This window comes from Rhinatrema bivittatum, chromosome 7, assembly GCF_901001135.1.
Source record: "Rhinatrema bivittatum chromosome 7, aRhiBiv1.1, whole genome shotgun sequence".
Lineage (NCBI taxonomy): Eukaryota > Metazoa > Chordata > Amphibia > Gymnophiona > Rhinatrematidae > Rhinatrema > Rhinatrema bivittatum.
In genome coordinates this window covers 272,416,620-272,434,946 of record NC_042621.1, presented here as the reverse complement: position 1 = coordinate 272,434,946, position 18,327 = coordinate 272,416,620, and the positions used below count along the sequence as shown (strand labels likewise).

Genomic DNA, 18,327 nt, shown 5'->3' with positions numbered 1-18,327 from the left:
GTGCTCAAACTTTATTTTGTGCATGCACAATGTTCTGTGCACAGAAATCTTGTTTTACGTGCAGTGTCTTCTGCGCATAGTTTTCTGTGCATGCAATCCAGGATACCTGGCAAGTACCCAAACGTTAAATAGATCCCATGCTGCTAATGCTGGCAACAAGCAATATGTATTCCCTAAGTCAACTTGACTGATAGTTTTATAGTCTTCTCCTCCAGGAAATTGTCCAAATCTTTTTTAAATCCACCTAAGCTAACTGTCTTAACCACATCTTCTGACAACAAATTCCAGGGCTTAATTGTGCATTGAATGTGAGAATTTTCTCTGATTTGTTTTAAATGTGCTACTTGCTAATATCATGAAGTGCCCCTTAGTCCTTCTATTATCTAAAAGAGTAAACAGATTCACATTTACCTGTTCTGGTTTTCTCGTGAGTTTGGAGACCTCCATCATATCCCGCCTTAGTGTTCAGCTTGAAGAGACAGTCAACTTCTTTAGCCTTTCCCCATAGGGAAGCTGTTCTATCCGCTTGATCATTTCAGTCGCTCTTCTCTATACCTTCAATGCATCTCTATTTTTTTGAGATGTGGTGATCAGAATTGAACACAGTACTGCTTATCCCATGACTTTTTTTAGTTTTCTTAGAAGCCTTCTGAAAATCCAAATACACTACATCTACCGGCTCACTTTTATCCACATGTTTATAAACCCCTTTAAAAAAAAAATAGCAGGTCTGTGAGGTAAGATTTCCCTTTGTAAATCCATGCTGGCTGTGTCCCCTTAAACCAAGTCTGTCTGTATGCTCTGTGATTTTGTTCTTTAGAATAGTTTTCATGATTTTTCCTGGCACGGTCTATAGATTCCCAGATTACCCCTGGAGCACTTTTTAAATATCCGGGTTACTTTGGCTACCTTCCAGTCTTAGGTGCAAGGGACGATTTTAATGATAGGTTACATTGGGAGTTAAACATTTTTTTTTAGCATGTGATTTGATTAGGCTTGGGACCAAAAGGTGGTATATAAATGTAATTATCTAAAACTTTTATACAACCTCAAAAATAAATCTTGAGCAAGAAATTCAAATGACCAATTAATGCACGGGAAAAAAAATTACCATGAAATGAGAAAAGGTACATGAAATGCCTGTCCTCAAATATAGAGAAGAGAGCCCAGGGAACTAAGAAGCCTTAAAGAAACCAAAAATACATAAAGGGATCTAACATGCATAATCTCACATCAGTCACCGGAACCACACTAGCAAGTTTCTTACAGTCAGCAAAAGCAGAAAGAACTTTGTTGCACGGTAAAGTTGAGTAGCTAGAAAAGGCATCCAAATCCTCCACTTCTAAACTCTCTCCCAAAGTGGCAGGATTGTCACCAAGAGACTTAATGGAAATACTGGGGGGTCACAGTGTGTCACTAGTGGATACGTTTTTTTTTTCCCTGGTGGTAGATAGACTGGCAACCGGGACAAAGGTAGTGGTGAATCCCATTTATCTGTGGACAGTCTCCATTTTATGGACCTGGAGTGGTCAACGCAAGCAGAGCAGGAGAGGGCCAGCCTTCAGCCTCTGTTTTTGAGCTGAATATGAATATGGCTATGCCTTTTTTTCTTTTTTGCAAGAATCGGGAAATGTTTATGGGCCAGATAACCTGGCTATTTCTAAATCTTTAAAAAATTACACAGGAGAGGAAGAAGTTGTTTTGGGCCAAGAGTCTCTAGAGCTCTTGTTAATCTATTTTTTTTTTCACCGTCCCTGTAAATATTTGGTTAAGTTTTGTGATGTGAAATACTTTTTTTTTTTTTTTTTTTTTTAATTTTGGATCATTATAGTATTGAGAGATCTGAACATCTTTCTGTAAAGTTTTTTTCAGATATTCTCTAGAATAGTTTGTGTCAACGGATTCACATTTTTTAAAAGGGAAAGTACATCTTGAGTGAAGAGAAACAGACGTATTAAGGCTGAACAGATGGGATCCAGAAGCTCTACCACCAGTAACGTCTGAATTCTGGCCGAGTTTCCCGTGGTCTCACATTGGAGGACCTGCTCCTTTTCTCCTTCATGTCTATTATCTCTCTCCCCCCCCCGGTTTTGCTGTCTCTTCCTTGTTCATAGCCCAACCGCTCTCCCCTCTGCCGACAAGCCACCGGCAACTGTTAGCCTAGACTGTTCCACAGGAGACACCAGCAGCTCAATGGATCTCTCTATAGCTGCTCCGGCACCTTTGTCATGTGTCTGTGCTGGGCTTTTCACAGGGTGCATAGCCGGCTTCCTGATCAGAAGGGCTGAGAAATTGGGAACTGCTCCTTCCATCTTCTCAGGCCAAAGGCATTTGGCTGAACAAACCTCCTAATGTCTGCTGAACTAGGGAAGCTGTTGAAGGCTCAGAGGGATAGGCCCTACACGCTTCCCTTCCTCTCCTTGCCCATAATGGACACTAGGGAAACCACAAGGAGGAAAAATATCCAAAGAGTGGCAGCAGAAGCCTTCAACCAGCCACTCACTCCGCCATCTTGAAGGGCTCAATGCACAATTTATGGGCTGTGATAACCTTTTACTAGACCAGGGTGACCTTGGGCAAGTCACTTTCTCTCGTTCTTTCAGGTACTCACATATAGTTTGTTTTTTGGGACAGGGACTTACCATACCTGAATATTTATCACCATTGCCCAGTGCTGCATACATCCTAATAGCACTATAAAATATAGTAGTAGCGACAGTTCTACAGGAATGCGAACGAGAGGTCAGATAAGGGACAGACCTCAAGGCCCATCTGGCCTGCCCTGTTTGCCTCCTGGTGCAGTGCCATGGACTTCGGATCTCCGCTCCTCTCTCATTTCGGCAGTCCTCTGGCCTGACTCCCCTCCCAACTTCCTCCCCCGCCTCCTTGGCTTCAGTCAGTGATTTAAAGTGCTTGACACATTTTGTGTTTCTAGGGAAAAAGCAAACCAGGATCTTTGCTTAATGTCTTTGGCAGATTTCCTTTATGACCTTGAAAACAATATGGATGCTAGAATTAGATTTCCCTCCCCAAGCAGAGTTAGAAACTTCAGTTGCTCCTTGGTAACACAGGAAGAGGGAATTGTTGCTACATGACTCCAGTAGTTCTTGGAGGGTTGTGTGGTTTTGGGGTTTTTGTTTTTTTTTTTACCCTTGCTGTGCTGTGTGAGGTCCCCACATGATGGAGAGTGGTTATGTATTTAATCATGGCTTATTCTGCCAACTCCGGTGCCGACTGCGGTCAATGCTGCCCAAGACAAAGGAAACTATTAGGTGGGGCTAGGGCTTCTCACCACATGGCCCTCTGAGGGAAGGGGCTTAGGGTATAAAATATCCTTTTTGAAAAAGCTTCAGAATTTAACGTCACATTGGTCCTTTTATGCAGCCCCTTCATTCATCATATAATGTTCTGCACGCCTCGCTTGCACACATTGTATCTTCCCGGTTACTGAATTGGTAACTGATCTAGACAAATGTGTTTTTTCTCTAGAAGGATTGAAACTGATTTTCTCTTAGGTTTTGTCTGCAGCCAAGCAATCCAGCTGCTAATGTGTTTGATAATGCTGTGCACATTTCAAACAAAGATATTCTTTTCCTTCCTGAAATGGAGTTTACGAGTCTCTTGAATGTTGCTCATGGTATTTCTGTACGCTGTTACGGAGCCAGGTAAATTAGGGCGTTGCAGTCCTGTTCATAGTTAGAAACTTGTGCTTACCCCATCTTACTGTATCCAAGGTAAACCGTTCAGGAGTGACAATTGGACGTGTGTAAAAGAGTGGGGTGCAGTTACAATAAATACTTACCTTTTTATTAAAAATAATGGAAAAGTACATGAAATAGATGCATAAAGAAGGAAAAGCCTAAGAATAAAATCAAGATAGAATAGAACAGAGTAAAGTAAATACGATTTGTACGTCTTCATCGACAAGCAAGCATTAATGAGCTGTGATGCATGGGGTGATGTTATCTGACAGCGCTGATGCAAACCCAGATCTGAGAGCTCAGTAAGTTTTTTACTGAGCATGTGCGGGGAGTTCCTGCACTTTGTTGCTGCCTCTAGAGCCCCCTTGGTCTTTCTTTGTCCGAGCTACCACTTGGACGTGTCTCAGTCTGTTAAAGATTTTGTTTGGGTTAATTCTTTAGCCTGATTCTAAGTCTTTGCAGATTTTTCTGTTTTTGCTGTTGCATGGCAGCCTCTCAACAAACTTTTCAGAGATAGAAAAAAAAAAAAAAGGCTAGACCCAAGACCATGTAGGCCATAGTCAATTGTTTGAAGGCCTGCATCTGTGAATGTCTATTATTATTTATTATTTTTTATATACCGACATCTGATCTCAATCGAGATATCACACCAGTTTACATTCAGGTACTGTAGATATTTCTCTATCCCCAGAGGGCTTACAATCTTAAGTTTTTGTACCTGAGGCAATGAAGGGTAAAGGGACTTGCCCAAGGTCACAAGGACTCGAACCCTGGCCTCCTGGTTCATAGTCCACTGCTCTAACCACTAGGCTATTCCTCTTCCCATTCTGTTTGCTATTGCTGCCTGGGCTTGTATCATAATGCCTCCAACTGCTCCAGTTGTGGTAGGATGTCCCCAAGGGCGCAGCAGTACTGTGCCTGGAAAATTGAGGCAACGTGAAAGGCGCCATCAGGTAAGAACCTGGATCCACAGCATAAGGTAGAGGCAGTGGGGCATTCCTCTTCTTGAAGCAAGGTGTCAGTGGGCTTATGGCACAGGAAGTTGAGGCAGGATTCTTCTTCCCCCTCTGTCTCACAAGTCTGAGAGAGCTGCTCCCCCTGTGGCATAGTTTCCCACATCCATGGCAGGTCAGAGGTTGAGTACATTGCAGAAGATTTAAGGTACCAAAGAGGCATGGCAGATCCCCTCCGGGGCCATCTTCCTTGGCACCAAAGAAGCCAGCACTGTCTACACAGGGCTTAGCTGGAGAGGGACTGTCCTTGACTCAGAGGTGGGAGACTTCCCTCAGCATAGGTGCTGTCATCTTTCATGGCACAGAAGATCCCTACAGTGTAGATCTGATGCAGACCAGGGTGCCTCCTGAGGATGCTTTCTCGTCCAAGCATAAGCACAGGAGTCCCGCTATGGCATGGTGGAACGCTGAACTGGCACCAGCCAATAAAAGATGCTGATGCAACCAGCGCTGAAGGCCTCTGACCTGTCTGGTTTGAAAACTAACATGTGACTCCGAGTTCCCATTTGGTGACACTATCTGTCCTCCAGCACAAAGGGTCACTCAACCTGTGGGAGTCCAGCTTTTGGAGCTGATGGTGAATTTCTTTTATTCTTTTAAGTCTCTTGAAGACCAGAGCGGGAGACTGGAACCTCTCCTGTCCAAGATGAATGAAATTTTCCCACATAGTGGAACTGCTCAATGTCCACCAGAGGTTTGTGCTTTGGCTTAGGGACTTGCGGAGGTGGGAGTAAGTTCCCTCTCTGAAATGGTAGATTCACCCTTTTCAGGGGAGTCCCTTCATACATTGGGGTGAGGTCAGTTTATTTGGAGTGAGAAGTGAGGTCAGTTTATTTGGAGTTTCTACCAAAGGTTTCCGTCCTGGGCAAATGAAGGACCCTTCCTCAGCTGCCTTCATCAATGTTTGGGTCATGGCTCAGCATATCCCTTTGGTTAGTAGGAGGACGTTTCCATGGGGCTTCATAACCCCTACCTCACTTGCCTCAGCATACCTATCCTCCAGATCTCTTCTACTCAAGTTTTCTGGATAAACTGGCAAAGACATGGTCTACCATTGTCAGGAAGGAGCAGGACACAAGGGATGTTTTTGGGCTCCTGCAGATTCTGTGTGTAGAATTCTGGTGCATGGAATCCTCAAGGACCTGCAAATGAGCCCAACATGGCCTAAAAGCTTGACTTCAAATTTAGGATTTAGATCTCCCTAGGATTTGGGATAGTCTAGTTACTACACCACTCTGTGTGATCCTGGATGCATTTTGCATGCTTCAGTGCAGATTCCACTACTGCAAACATGCCTCCTGGGATGGCTCCATAAGTGTTGGATGCATTTGGGGGAATTTTCCAAGGATCCATGCCGAGAGTTTGGATATTTTGGCTCATCCACTGTACATGATGCAGTATTTGCATGCCTGAGTGCAAAAACTGAAACCTTTGGATTAGTCATATCCAGGGCAGATGGACTTCCTGTGCAGGAGAGTGAAAAACATTTGATCTGTTCTGTGCATGAAACATTTGACAACACAACTAGGACTTTTGTCACTTTTTATAGGAGCTTGAAGGCTTGCATGGTAGCAAGCGACTGGCTTTAGTGAAGATGCACACAACTATTTGGCAGATGACCCTGTACAAGGGGCACATTCAGCGATGAGATGCATGAGAGTTTTGGTTAAGCATCAATCCACCTGTAGTATATTCAAGCCTGCTGCAGCCTCAGGAATAGTCCAGGAACACAAAGAGACTCGGCTAGTCCAATTCTGGTGCAAGTATTTAGTGTTTCACACTTTCAGAAACAAAATAATGCCTCACCTTGTATCAGGTACAATTGTCAGGTAAAGATACTCCCTATGAATATACCAGGAGGTCCTACCAGCTCCCTGGGGCCTCCTCAAGCTTTCTAGGCCAGGGTTCTCATGGTAGGGTGAAGGGAACCTCCCTTCACCCAGAATCCCTTGCAGCATTCTGCCTTAAGGAGGACTGGGTTAGAAACCTGAACGGGCTCCTTAAGGTAGAATGAGGGAGTTGTCTTTTCACTCCGTCACACCATCCTACAGTTAGCAGTAGCTCTAGGCCAGTGCTGGTATTTTTTGTACAAGTCTAAAGATGTCCTTTCCGCTCTTTTCATTGCCATCAAACTCCTCCACAGCAACAACTGCCTGAGGTCAGCAGAGGGAAAGGTGTCAACTGCAAGCCAGCTGCAGTCACACTAAGCCTTGGATCAATGTTTTGATATCCAATAAGGGAATGGTTTAGTTCTTCCTTCCAGAATGGATCTGCCTCACCAGGACCAGTGGGTCCTGACAATTGTGAAGTAAGGTTACTGCTTGTGTCTCTTGCCACTCTCCATCCCAGTTTTCAGTCTTTTGCTCTGACCCATCTCAATCTGCTCAGCTTCAGAAGATGGAGTCATTCCTTCAACAAAAGGCGATCGAGCCAATTCTTTGTAGGAGTGTGGCCAAGGGTTCTGTTCTATTAATATTTTCCAATTCCCCAAGAAATCAGGGGGCTTTGGACCTGTCCTGGATGTGCATTAGGCTGAATAAGTTGGTTTGAGAGAGTTCAAATTAACTCCCTCCAGATTCTTTCCTTCATTCAACAGAGGGGATTGGATGTGTGCTCTGGATCTAAAAGATGCTTATGCACACGTTCCTATTCACCCCACCCACTGGCAGTTCCTCCAGTTTGTGGTGAAGAATGTAAAAGGTGCTTCCCTGGTGTATTATTTAAAAAGGACTCAACTTCACTGTCAAGCTTCTCAACTTTTTGTGTCCTTTTGAACCCAATAGATTGGTAAGGGCATTTTGCCAAATGAACCCTGTCCAATTGGCTAGCAGTCTGTATAGCACATTGATACATGTTACTGGCTTACAGATTAGACTCTTGTCAAGGCTCATCAGGTGAGAGCCATAGTGGCTTATCTCAGGGCCACTACCATTGAAGACATGCAAAGCTGCTATTTGGTTGTCTTTTCACATGTTCACGTCCCACTATTGTCTGCATAGCATGTGCCACAGAGACAGTCCTTTTGGACAAGCAGTTCTGCACAACCTATACACCCAATAGCCTGCTCTCCATTTGGAAGGGCCAGGTTGTCTGTTTTCAGTAATTGCTCTGCTATGCAATCCTTGCCTTGGTATTTTCCACAACTTGTGGCTTGTCATGCCTGCTTTTCAACAGCGAAAGCAAGTTTGCTCACTTGTAAACAGGGTTCTCCAAAGACAGCAGGATGAATCTGTCATTCTTAATGTCCGCCTGCCACCCTGGAGCGTTTAAACTCAACAACCACATGTGGGAACTTCCACGAGTGCTCAAACCTTTTACTGAACTCTGAGAGCTGGGTCCATGTCGGCAAAGTCAGTTGTCACCCTTCACATTATGACTTGAGTCATCCTGCAATCTGTGGAGAACCCTGTTTACAGGTAAGCAAACTTGCTATTTTGAGAGAGTATAGGTAATATTGCTGTTGAGTTCTTTTTATAAAAATGTATTTTTATTTTTGATATACAGTGTAGACACCTGTTTGGAGTAACTGAGTGAAATTGGATTTCAGAGGGTTTTTAGTGTACTTTAGCAGCAAAATCCATATGCAACTGTAGTTCTGTAAAACCAAAATTATACTAGTCTTATACAGGACTTATATAATTTCTTCCTTTACAGTTGGAAGGTTTTACAATTTCCCCTGTGCCGCTGTTAGAAATCTGCATGTTTATCTGGATGCAGCATTCAATTTGAAGTCGCAGATAGGCAGGGTGGTAAGATATGGCTTTTTAAAATTGTGCAAGTTATGTATTGTATTATCCACATTGGATTATTGTAATGCCCTTTATGTTGACTTGCCAAAAAATTGTCTGCATTTACTTAAATTGTTAAATGCTGCGGCCCAGGTTTTAATGGGTTGTCCTCTAAGTTCTTGGAGGAGAGAAGTCCATTAACTGCTATTAATCAAGTTGATTTAGAGAATAGCCACTGCTTTTAATCTCATCAGTAGCATGGGATGATCTTGGTGTTTGGGTCCTTGCCAGGTTCGTTTGGCCTCTGTTGGAAACAGGATGCTGGGCTTGATGGACCCTTGGTCTGACCCAGCATGGCAATTTCTTATGTTCTTAACATATTAGTCCAATGTTTTGGGAATTACATTTTGTTTCCTGTTGAGCAGAGGGTCAAACTTGAAATATTGACCCTCATTCATCGGTTAATAGATGGTGACAGCCTGAGATTTACTGATAGCTTACCATCCTTCATGTCAGTTGCGGTCAGCTAACCTGCAGCTTCTAGCCATCTCTGGGCCTATGTCGTTGTGCTTACAGAGGACTAGACGGTGTGCTTTTTCATGTGTTGCTCCAAGACTATAGATCTAAGGCAAAATACAAAGGCACAGTTGTTCAGAGAAGTTTTTATTTAAGATGTTCTGGTATTTTTTGGGCTATTACTTGTTTTAATATTAATGAAATGTTTTATTATGATGTTGTAAACCACCATGTGGAGGTACCTGGTAATTATGGTGGTCTATAAATTATTATAAATAGTTGAATGATACTTGTAGATGGTATATGAGCTGGCTGTGTCCATAGCACTAAACTTCAAGCCTGGGGAACCTCTTGGATGCAAGCTTAGACCTTGGCTGCTGATCCTAGGCTGTGATCTTGGGGGGGGGGGGAAGTGCCTCGCAGCGTCGTCCGTCCTGCTGTCCGCACGAACACTTCCAGACGGGCAGAAACTTGCTGCCAGGCCTTCTCACCCACAGTTGGTTGTATGACTATTATAAATTTTAATTCACCTTCGGATCCTGGTTGTGCAGAAGGAGTTAAGTGAATCAAAAGTTGTCATTTTTAAGGCGGTAAAATGAAATGGTTTTGAAGTGTCCTTGGATACTATGACTGTTGGAGAAACCTCTCTGGCCCTTTTTTTTTTTTTAAAGCAAAGTCTGGTATTTCTTGCTTGTCATGCTGTTTCTGCTTCGATTTTTTTTAAACCTCTCCCACCTTGTGATAAGTATCCTCAAAGTACAGTCTTAACTTTCAGCACGCCTGAAACTTTGCCTTGCTGAACAGATTTGATGCGTTTGCAATTCTGTAAAAGAGAACTGGGAAAGAGGTTTGCTCTTTGGGAGTGGGGAGGCTGGGATTTCTGGTTCCTGCCTTTTTCAATAAATGTTGCCATCTCATGGATTGTGCTAACTGGGGACCCTCTTCTAGGCGCGGTTCTGCACCCAGCCGACGCTCTATTACCGTGGCTTTGTTTTTATTGGTGTTCGCCTATCGTCCTGGTATGGGGAGGTTTGTGAGGTGAAATAATTCTCTCTTTGGTTTGACTTGTTGCCACCGTTCTTTAATCTGTGTGGGTGAAATGCCCTGGTACTGCCCGCTTGAATACGGTACAGCACGAGGTTCGAGCTAGTGTTGACTGTGGTGCCCACCACCTGTGCCAGCACAGTGACGGCAGAAGGGAAAAGGTTAAGTCAGAAGCTCTCAGTGGCTAAAGAGCAGTAACTGGGCTTGTATATAAAAAGAAAAGAGCCACGTCTGGTTGCCAGACCTCAGGCTGAATATCACTGGCTCCTAAGTCTGCCACCTGTTACAGGTCAAGATCGAGGTCCATAAAGGACAGCTTGCCTGGGGATGTAGCAGTACTATAGGTAATAAGTACCTGGACTGTGCACAGAGGGGAAATACTTTTTGCTACTTAAAATGCAGTGCTGGAGTGTTTCGCGTTCCGGGACTGTTTCCAGCTTTCTACCAAGCAAAACACTTTTTTTTTTTTTTTTAGCACAAAGTATAACATAAAGGTCGTTTTGTAAATTAGAATTGAGGGTGTGGCACGCGTGCTGTCTCCAGCCAAGTGAGGCTAGTTTGAAATTATCCCTGGCAAAAGTAAAAAGCTATGTCAAGCAAGGGTACGTGCTCATTCCTGTTTTTTTTCTTTTCATTTTGATTTCAGGTTGCCTGTGTGGATCAATAGCAATAAATCATCAGTATCATGGCTATAGTACAGACATTTCCGTTGTCCATTGAGCAGCCTCCTGAGGTAGTTGGTACCCACCCCCACTCGAGCACAAGGTCGCCTTCTGTCCAGACCACCATGGGAAGCGTCAGCAGCCTCATCTCTGGAAGGCCGTACCTCGACAAGCAGTGCAAGACGGCCGAGTTTGGTGTCAAGTGCCGCAAGTCTGCCCAGGTGCCAAACTTTTTCAGGCAGCAAGACCGACTACTAAAAAATGGCTGCTCCTCTCAAGACCCTCTCGTTCATGGACTGCCCAGCAAAAAGCCATGTTCTGTTTCAGGCGGCAATGGGAACTATGCCTATGTGAATGAAGACTCTAAAAGGGAATGGAATGAGAGTACCTCTCCTAGCAGCCCCTGCAGTGACACGGAAGACGTTCAGGAAGAGAGGTCGCTGAATGGCAATATAAAGGGACCCCCTCCCAAGCTGATCCCTGTTTCTGGCAAACTGGAGAAGGTAAATACCTTTACATGGTGCATTTAACGTATTTTGATTTATATTCTTCCTTTCAGACGCCTGAGTGGATTACATTCGGCTGCTGCAGGTATATGTCTGTCCCCAGAGGTCTCACAATCTAAAGGTCTGATGTAGTAATCTGCATGTTTACACTGTGCCCTGGATTTCAGCGCACATTTTTAACACAGAGATTTAAAAAAAAAAAAGTTGTTTGTTTTTTTTTTTTAACTCCTTACGCGGTAAGCTAACACTATGCAAATAAATGCATTGGGAGTTAAAAAGAAAAAACACGTTAAGTGTAAAATGTGCGTTCGGCACAGGCCAAACACACGTTTCTCTCAGAGGACAAGCAGGATGGTAGTCCTCGGGCACGGGTCTCATCAGATGGAGCACTGATGTGGAAAACTTTATATCCGAGTTTCTAGAACTTTGACTAGGCACATTGAGCATGCCCTATACCACGTGACCATGCGGAGTCCCTCTTCAGTCTCTCCTGTTCTGTGGAGCTGTAAGCACAGTCTGAGTTCACTTTGGCTGTTTCTGGCCTAGCGAAAACTTATTTTTCATCGTAGTTTTTTGCGGTTTTCGGTATTGCTACATCGCCAGGTCTATCTTTGTGCCCTCCCCCTTATCCTAGTCAGAGTTGTTAGCGTTTCGGGTACGTTTCCTTTCACAGTTGATTCCTCCATGTGGCAGCGGTGCCTCTGTGCCCACCGGCCATCGACAGCTGCCGCCTTCGTTTTGTGTTTGCAGCCCCTTTTCTTTCATTCAGTCATGGCCACATCTGATTTTTATCGATGCCCCTGGTGCCAGAGGGCCATGTCCTTTACGGATCTTCACGAGATAGATGCCCTCTGCCTGGGGGCATCACATGACATCAGAGATTATCGCTTGTGTGCCCAAATGACCCCAAAGGGGCATATCTGCTTCGATACAACGAAATGGATCAGCTCATTTGGGTCGAGAAAGTCCAACCCATTGGCACCGATGGATACTACCCCATCGAAATCGGCGGGACAGTCTGTTCCGTTGGTGCCATCAGCGGATAGGGGCACCAGAAACGACTGTTGTCTATCTCCTCCAGGCTGAGGATGCCGGGTTCGTTGTCTTAGGCTTCTCTCGATGCTTGACCCTTGTCACCAGTCTTTCCCTGGTGATGAGGCCAAAGAAGCATAGGTACCGGTGCTGGGCGTGATGTTACACCGGCTTTTGCTGCGATGTCCCCAAAGTGACCCCACGGCAAGGAGGACCAATTCTCTACCAATGCTGGTGGTCCACAATGGTCTCCATTGGTCCTGGTGCCAGTTGCCGATCCACCTCGTGGGTCCAAAGATCTGGCTACCCCTCCTTGCTCTGTCGCTGTTGGCATCAGCAATGTTTAAGGAGGAGCTGGAGGATCAAGTCCAGCTGACACTAGATGGGTCACTGCAGGGCATCCGGCCTGTGGCACCTAAGGCACTGGAGCTGGTACTGCCAGTCATCCTACCGCTACTGGAAAAGCTCAACATGTTCATCTGTGCGTTACTGACCCAGTTAGTGCCGGTTCCTGGGATGGCACCAGTGCCCAGCTGGGCACAGAGGCCTCCCCCCTACCGATACAGTGGTTGTTGCTGGTTCCACTGAGGAGGAAGCTCCACAGAGGCTGGCAAAGATGCCGAGCCTGTAGTTCCTTGTCTAGTTTTACCAGAGCCTGCACCTCTGGACAAAGTCCGAACACCTAGGGCCCTATCCCCTGTAGCATACAGTGATACGGGTCCCTATGGACCCCTAGGGAGGATGATCTGATAGAGTCCTCAGCGGGCTCAGATATCTCCCATCAGAACCTTCTCCTCCAAATGAGTGAAGGAAGTCCCTTTCTGAGGACTTGACTTTCGCAGGGTTTGTGAGCAGGATGGTCTCCGCCATCACCATTTCAATTTTTAACAGAGGAGGATACTAGGCACAAAATGCTTGAGATCCTTCTGTTCGTGGAGCCTCCTAAGGAGATTGTGGCAGTCCCAGTACATGAGATCCTTAAGGAGTTGCTGAGGATATGGGAACACCCCCTCACAGTGCCTCCTATTAACAAGAAAGTGGATGGGGTCTACCTCATCCAAAATGCTGCCAGATTTGATAAGTGTCAGCTGCCTCACCATTTGATGGTGGTCGAATCTGTTCTCGAGGGCCAAGCACTCGGACCCATTCCTTTGTGCCACCGGGGAGGGACCAAGAACGTTAAACACTCTTGGGAGGAAGGTGTTTCAAGGCGCCATGCTTATTGCTTTCATCGCTGCCTACCAGCTCTACATGAGCCAGTGCTCGTAGGACAACTGGAAGCAGGTGCAGGAGGTGGCTGAGCAGCTGCCTCAACAGTAGCAAGACACCCTCGCGTTGCTAGTGCAAAAGGCTCTGAAGTGCGGAAAACATGACAACTGTGTGACCTACGATGTTTTCAAAACGGCATCAAGAGGCTCTGCAGCAGGAATCGGTGCCCACAGAATGGCATGACTGCAGGCCTCGTATCTCTGACCAGAGGTATAGGAATGACTCGCTGTCGTGCCGTGTATTGGAGAGAGTATCTTCGGAGATAGAGAGGGATGCTGTGGCCCAATTTCGGGTCCACCATGAGAACCTCCAACAACTCTCCGCCAGTACTCTGACCCATCCTCCTCATCCAGGAGGCTGTCAAGACTGGGGCCAAAGAAGTTTTTTCTTTCTCCAGAGGAAGTACTATCCTTCACCTCCTCGCTTCCGTCGACACCTTCAGGGCTGTAGCGGCCATCCCAGGTGCAGCAGAGAGCCCCCAAACCGAAGCTAGCTCCACAGTCAACTCCGGAGACAGGGTTTTGACTGGGCCGTACAGAGCATAAGCCAGTTGCCCGTACCTGGGACAATGGACCCTCTGGTCAGGGGCAAGCTGCGGTTATTTGCGAACCAATGGCTCAGTGTAACTCATGGACCAGTGGGTCTTTCCCATCGTCTACCAAGGGTTGTAATTGAATCTATTGTGTGTCCTGCTAAATTGCCCTCTGTGTCCATATTGGGGGCTGGTAGTACATCGGAGATACAAGCGAGCTCTCCTCCCTCTTAATGGCCAGAGCAGTCGAGCCCATACCACCAGGGCAAAGAGGGTGAGGATTCTATTTCAGGTATTTCCTGAGTCCAAAGAGGACAACCTCATCCCACCCTAAACTTAATTAACAAGTTTTTAAAAAGAAAAGTTCAAGATAGTTTCCCTGGGCACCTTGATCACCCCTTTTGCAAAAAAGGGACTGGCTATGCACCCTCGATTTAAATGATGCATACACTTATATCAAGATGTTCCCCAGTCACAGGAAGAATCTCTGATTTGTGGTTGAACTCAGCATTTCCAGTACCAGTTGTTAACATTCAGGCTCGCGTCTGCCCCATGGGTCTTAACGAAATGCCTGGCAGTGGTGGTGTCGCACCTCCACAGACTGGGAGTGCATGTCTTCCTGTATCTGGATGATTGGCTGGTCAAGAGCATGTTTCAGGGGCCGTCAGGTCCGAACTTGATCATTCGGGTGTTGGGGTCACTAGGGTTCATTCTCAACTACCCAAAGTCCCATCTCAGCCTTTCACCTCAATTGAACTTCATAGGAGCCCTGCTAGACATGACTCAGATCAAGACCTTTCTGCCTGGCCAGAGGGCTGTCTCCATGGTAACCATTGCGGTACAGATTCAACAGAGCCAGCAGGTGTCAGTCTGGCACATGTTGAGGCTGTTGGGCCATATGGCCACAAATGTCCATGTTACTTCCTTGGCATGTTTACACGTGCAGAGCCCGATGGACCCTGAGGTCACAGTAGTGCCAGGCTACTCCAGAGTTTCCAGGATTGCATCCGAGTCACCCCTGTCTCCGGGACTCATTGTCCTGGTGACGAGTATTTTACCATCTGGAACAAGGGATCCGGTTTCGGAATCTCCCCACTCAAATTGTCCTAACCATGGCTGCATCTACCCTGGAGTGGGGGAGCTCATGTAGATGGGCTCGGTATCCAGGATCTGTGGTCCACTCAGGAATGTTCTTGTCAAATCAACTTCCTGGAGCTTTGGGCGATCAGGTATGCGCTATGGGCTTTTCGAGGTTGGCTGTCAGACTGACAACCAGGTAGCCGTGTAGTATGTCAACAAGCAGGGAGGCACGGAATCATACCTCCTGTGTTAGGAAGAGGTCCAGATCTGGTTGTGAGCCCTGTCCCAGGGGATGTTGCTCAGGGCCATATACCTGGCTGGGACGGAGAACATGGTAGCGGACAGGCTGAGTCGGGCCTTCAGACCCCATGAGTGGACCCAGGAGGTAGAGAATTGGATATTCTACTTCTGGGGGAGCCCAGACATAGATTTGTTCATGTCCCCCTGCAACAGGAAGGTGCCTCAGTTCTGCTCCCTGCACAGGACAGACGGCAAAGCAGCGTCTGACACCCTCACCAGTCATTGGGGCAAGGGTCTTCTGTATGTGTATCCTCCGATTCCCTTAGTGGCAAAGACTGTCTTGAAGCTTCGCAAGGACAAAGGGACTATGATTCTCATGGCTCCTCATTGTCCGAGACAGGTCTGGTTTGCTCTCCTTCAGCAGTTGTCCATCCAGAGACCGATCAGTCTGGGGACTTCCCAGATCTTATCACGCAAGACCAAGGAAGGCTGCTGCATCCCAACCTCCAGGCCCTGTCTCTCACAGCCTGGATGTTGAGAGGTTAATCCTGCAGCCGCTTGATCTTTCAGAGGTGTGTCTCTGGGCCTGGTGGCTTCTAGAAAGCCTTCAACTAGAAAGTCCTATGGACTTAAAGCAGAGGAGGTTTTCCGTGTGGTGTGAGTAGATGGCCCTGGATCAGTTCTCCTGCCTCACACAAAAATTGCTTGATTACCTTCTACACCTACAATGAGAACGGAGAATAAGAAACACAGAACAAGGTTACCTAGATGCATGGTCTCACATCTTTTATTTTTATACTCAAAGATAATGTTAGAGAACTCCGGTTTAAGCACAATTCTTGTATGATTACCCTATTAATCATATAAATGGACTAGATCCATGTCACTTATCTTATACCTTATATTATATAAACATGTACAGACGCTGTAATGGCACTTTCATGGATACTTTTAGTAACCAAACTAAATATATGTGCCTCTATGTAAACCATTGTGATGGTGCATTACTAAACGACGGTATAGAAAAGATTTTAAATAAATAAATAAACCTATCGGAAGCTGGCTTAAAAAAAAATTCCACTAGAGTTCATCTTAGTGCAACTGGCGCATACTACCAAGGTGTAGATATGCCCATCTCTGTACTGTTTATAGTTGTACGCTCATGCGGGACCTGCTTCGGTTGATGCCTCCCCTAAGGCTTCCCGCTGTGTTTTGGGACCTCAGTGTAGTGTTAGCTTAGCTGATACAAGCTTCTTTTGAGCTGCTGCGCACCTGTGACCTGAAGTACCTGCCCTGGAAGGTCATATTTTTGGTGGCGGTCACTTCAGCGAGCTCCAGACCATTGCCAAACAGACACTATCCATTTGGCTAGCAGATTGCATCTCTTTCTGTTTTGCCCAGGTGGGACTACTTCTTGGGGGTCATGCCAAAGCTCATTCAGTCAGAACCATGGCAGTGTCTGTGGCCCACTTGTGAGCAGTTCCTGTGGAGGAGAACTGCAAGGCATCTCATTGTCTGGATAGGGATGGCTGACACGACAGTAGGTTTGGTCAGTCTGTCCTTTGGAACCTGTTCAAGGTGTAGAACCCAACTCTCCCGCTAGGGCCCATTCTCTGGGTTCAGGCTGTCTCCCCCCCTCTGATACCATCAGCACCGGTGGTAGTGTGTCCGTTGGCACCTGGTTAGGTGTCTGGTCCCATTTTTTTGTTGGGGAGCAGCCAGTAGCTAGGGATTCACCCATGTGTGAGGAATACAATCCTGCTTGTCCTCTGAGATGAGTTGTTTACCTGTAACTGCTGTTCTCTGAGGACAACAGGTTGTTAGTCCTCATGAAACCTGCCCCCCCCCCCCCCACACCTGCAGAGTTGGGTTTCTGCTAATTTTTAATTTTAATCTTAATTCTATATTACGAGACTGAAGAGGGACCCCCGCACGGATGCGTAGATAATGGTATGTTGGACATGCTCAGTGTGCCTAGTCAAAGTTCTAGAAACTTTAACATACATTTTCTGTATCGGGGCCCCCATATGATGTCACCCATGTGTGAGGCCTAACATCCTGCTTTCCTCGGAGAATACTTATTACAGATAAGCAACTTTGCTTTAATTGGGGGGTGGGGTGTCCCTGACAGGCCGATGCCTTCCTAATTGGCGGCAGTAAGCCAAATTTTCGGTTTTTCTTCCCCTGTTTTTGAAGGTTTTAAGTGCCAGTGCAGTAGAGCTGGAAACTTAACCCCTGATCCCAGATGGAAGTTGAGTTTCCAGCGCTAAGCATTTGCCCAGCACACCTCACTGCCTCGGGTGTGTACTGCTTAATACCGTCCTTTGCATGGGATTTCCGTGCAAGGATGCTCAGCAGTACTCCTGTTTTTGCAACGCATTTTTTGGGGGTGCAGAACTCCTTGCTGCATCGGCCCCTAGGTTTGTGCCTGAGGCTGTGAAGGGGGGAGCGATTTTTGCCCAAGGTCACAAGGAGCGGAGCAGGATTTCAGCCCCTGACATTCCTGGTTTGCAGCCCGCCGCTCTAACCACTAGGCGATTCCTCCACTGAAAAATGGTGACTTTGTAGTGACCTTTTTCTTCATCTTGCTGCTGTCTATTTATAACCCTGTCTGCTGCAGTTACAAATTCAAGTGCAGACTGGACTGGAGGGATTACAGTGGAAAAGGATTACTCCAAAGGGCAATAATGCTCAAAATTTTGTCAAAATCCAAATTACGCTGCTTAAAATTTGGAAGAGTCTAGACAGCTTCCCCCCCTCCCCTCCACACCCCTAATTAATCCATGAAAACCAGATACAAACCCAGGTGCAGGAAATGTTTAGTGCACCGGGCCGGTAGTGATTACCGGTTAGCAAACAGAGATCCAGCAGCAGCACCAGCCCGGTAATAAGAAGCAGGAAAGGCTGCAGAGCAAAGAATTTCAGGTTTGAGAACTAGGAAAATGCCTGATTCAGACTGACTAAAGAACCATGGGAAAAAGGAAATGATTGTGTTTGCTCCCTT

General features: G+C 46.1%; 1 protein-coding gene across 4 annotated transcripts in view; it reads left to right on the top strand.

Annotated features, from left to right (window-relative positions):
• LZTS2 (leucine zipper tumor suppressor 2) overlaps nt 1-18,327 on the top strand; it is a 316,325-nt gene that overhangs the window by 243,779 nt on the left and 54,219 nt on the right. For all 4 annotated transcript variants that reach the window (XM_029610253.1, XM_029610249.1, XM_029610251.1 and 1 more), the window contains one exon: nt 10,649-11,167. In XM_029610253.1, coding sequence (XP_029466113.1) covers nt 10,688-11,167 — 480 coding nt within the window. In that variant the 5' untranslated portion in view covers nt 10,649-10,687. The remainder of the gene's footprint in view (nt 1-10,648; nt 11,168-18,327) is intronic.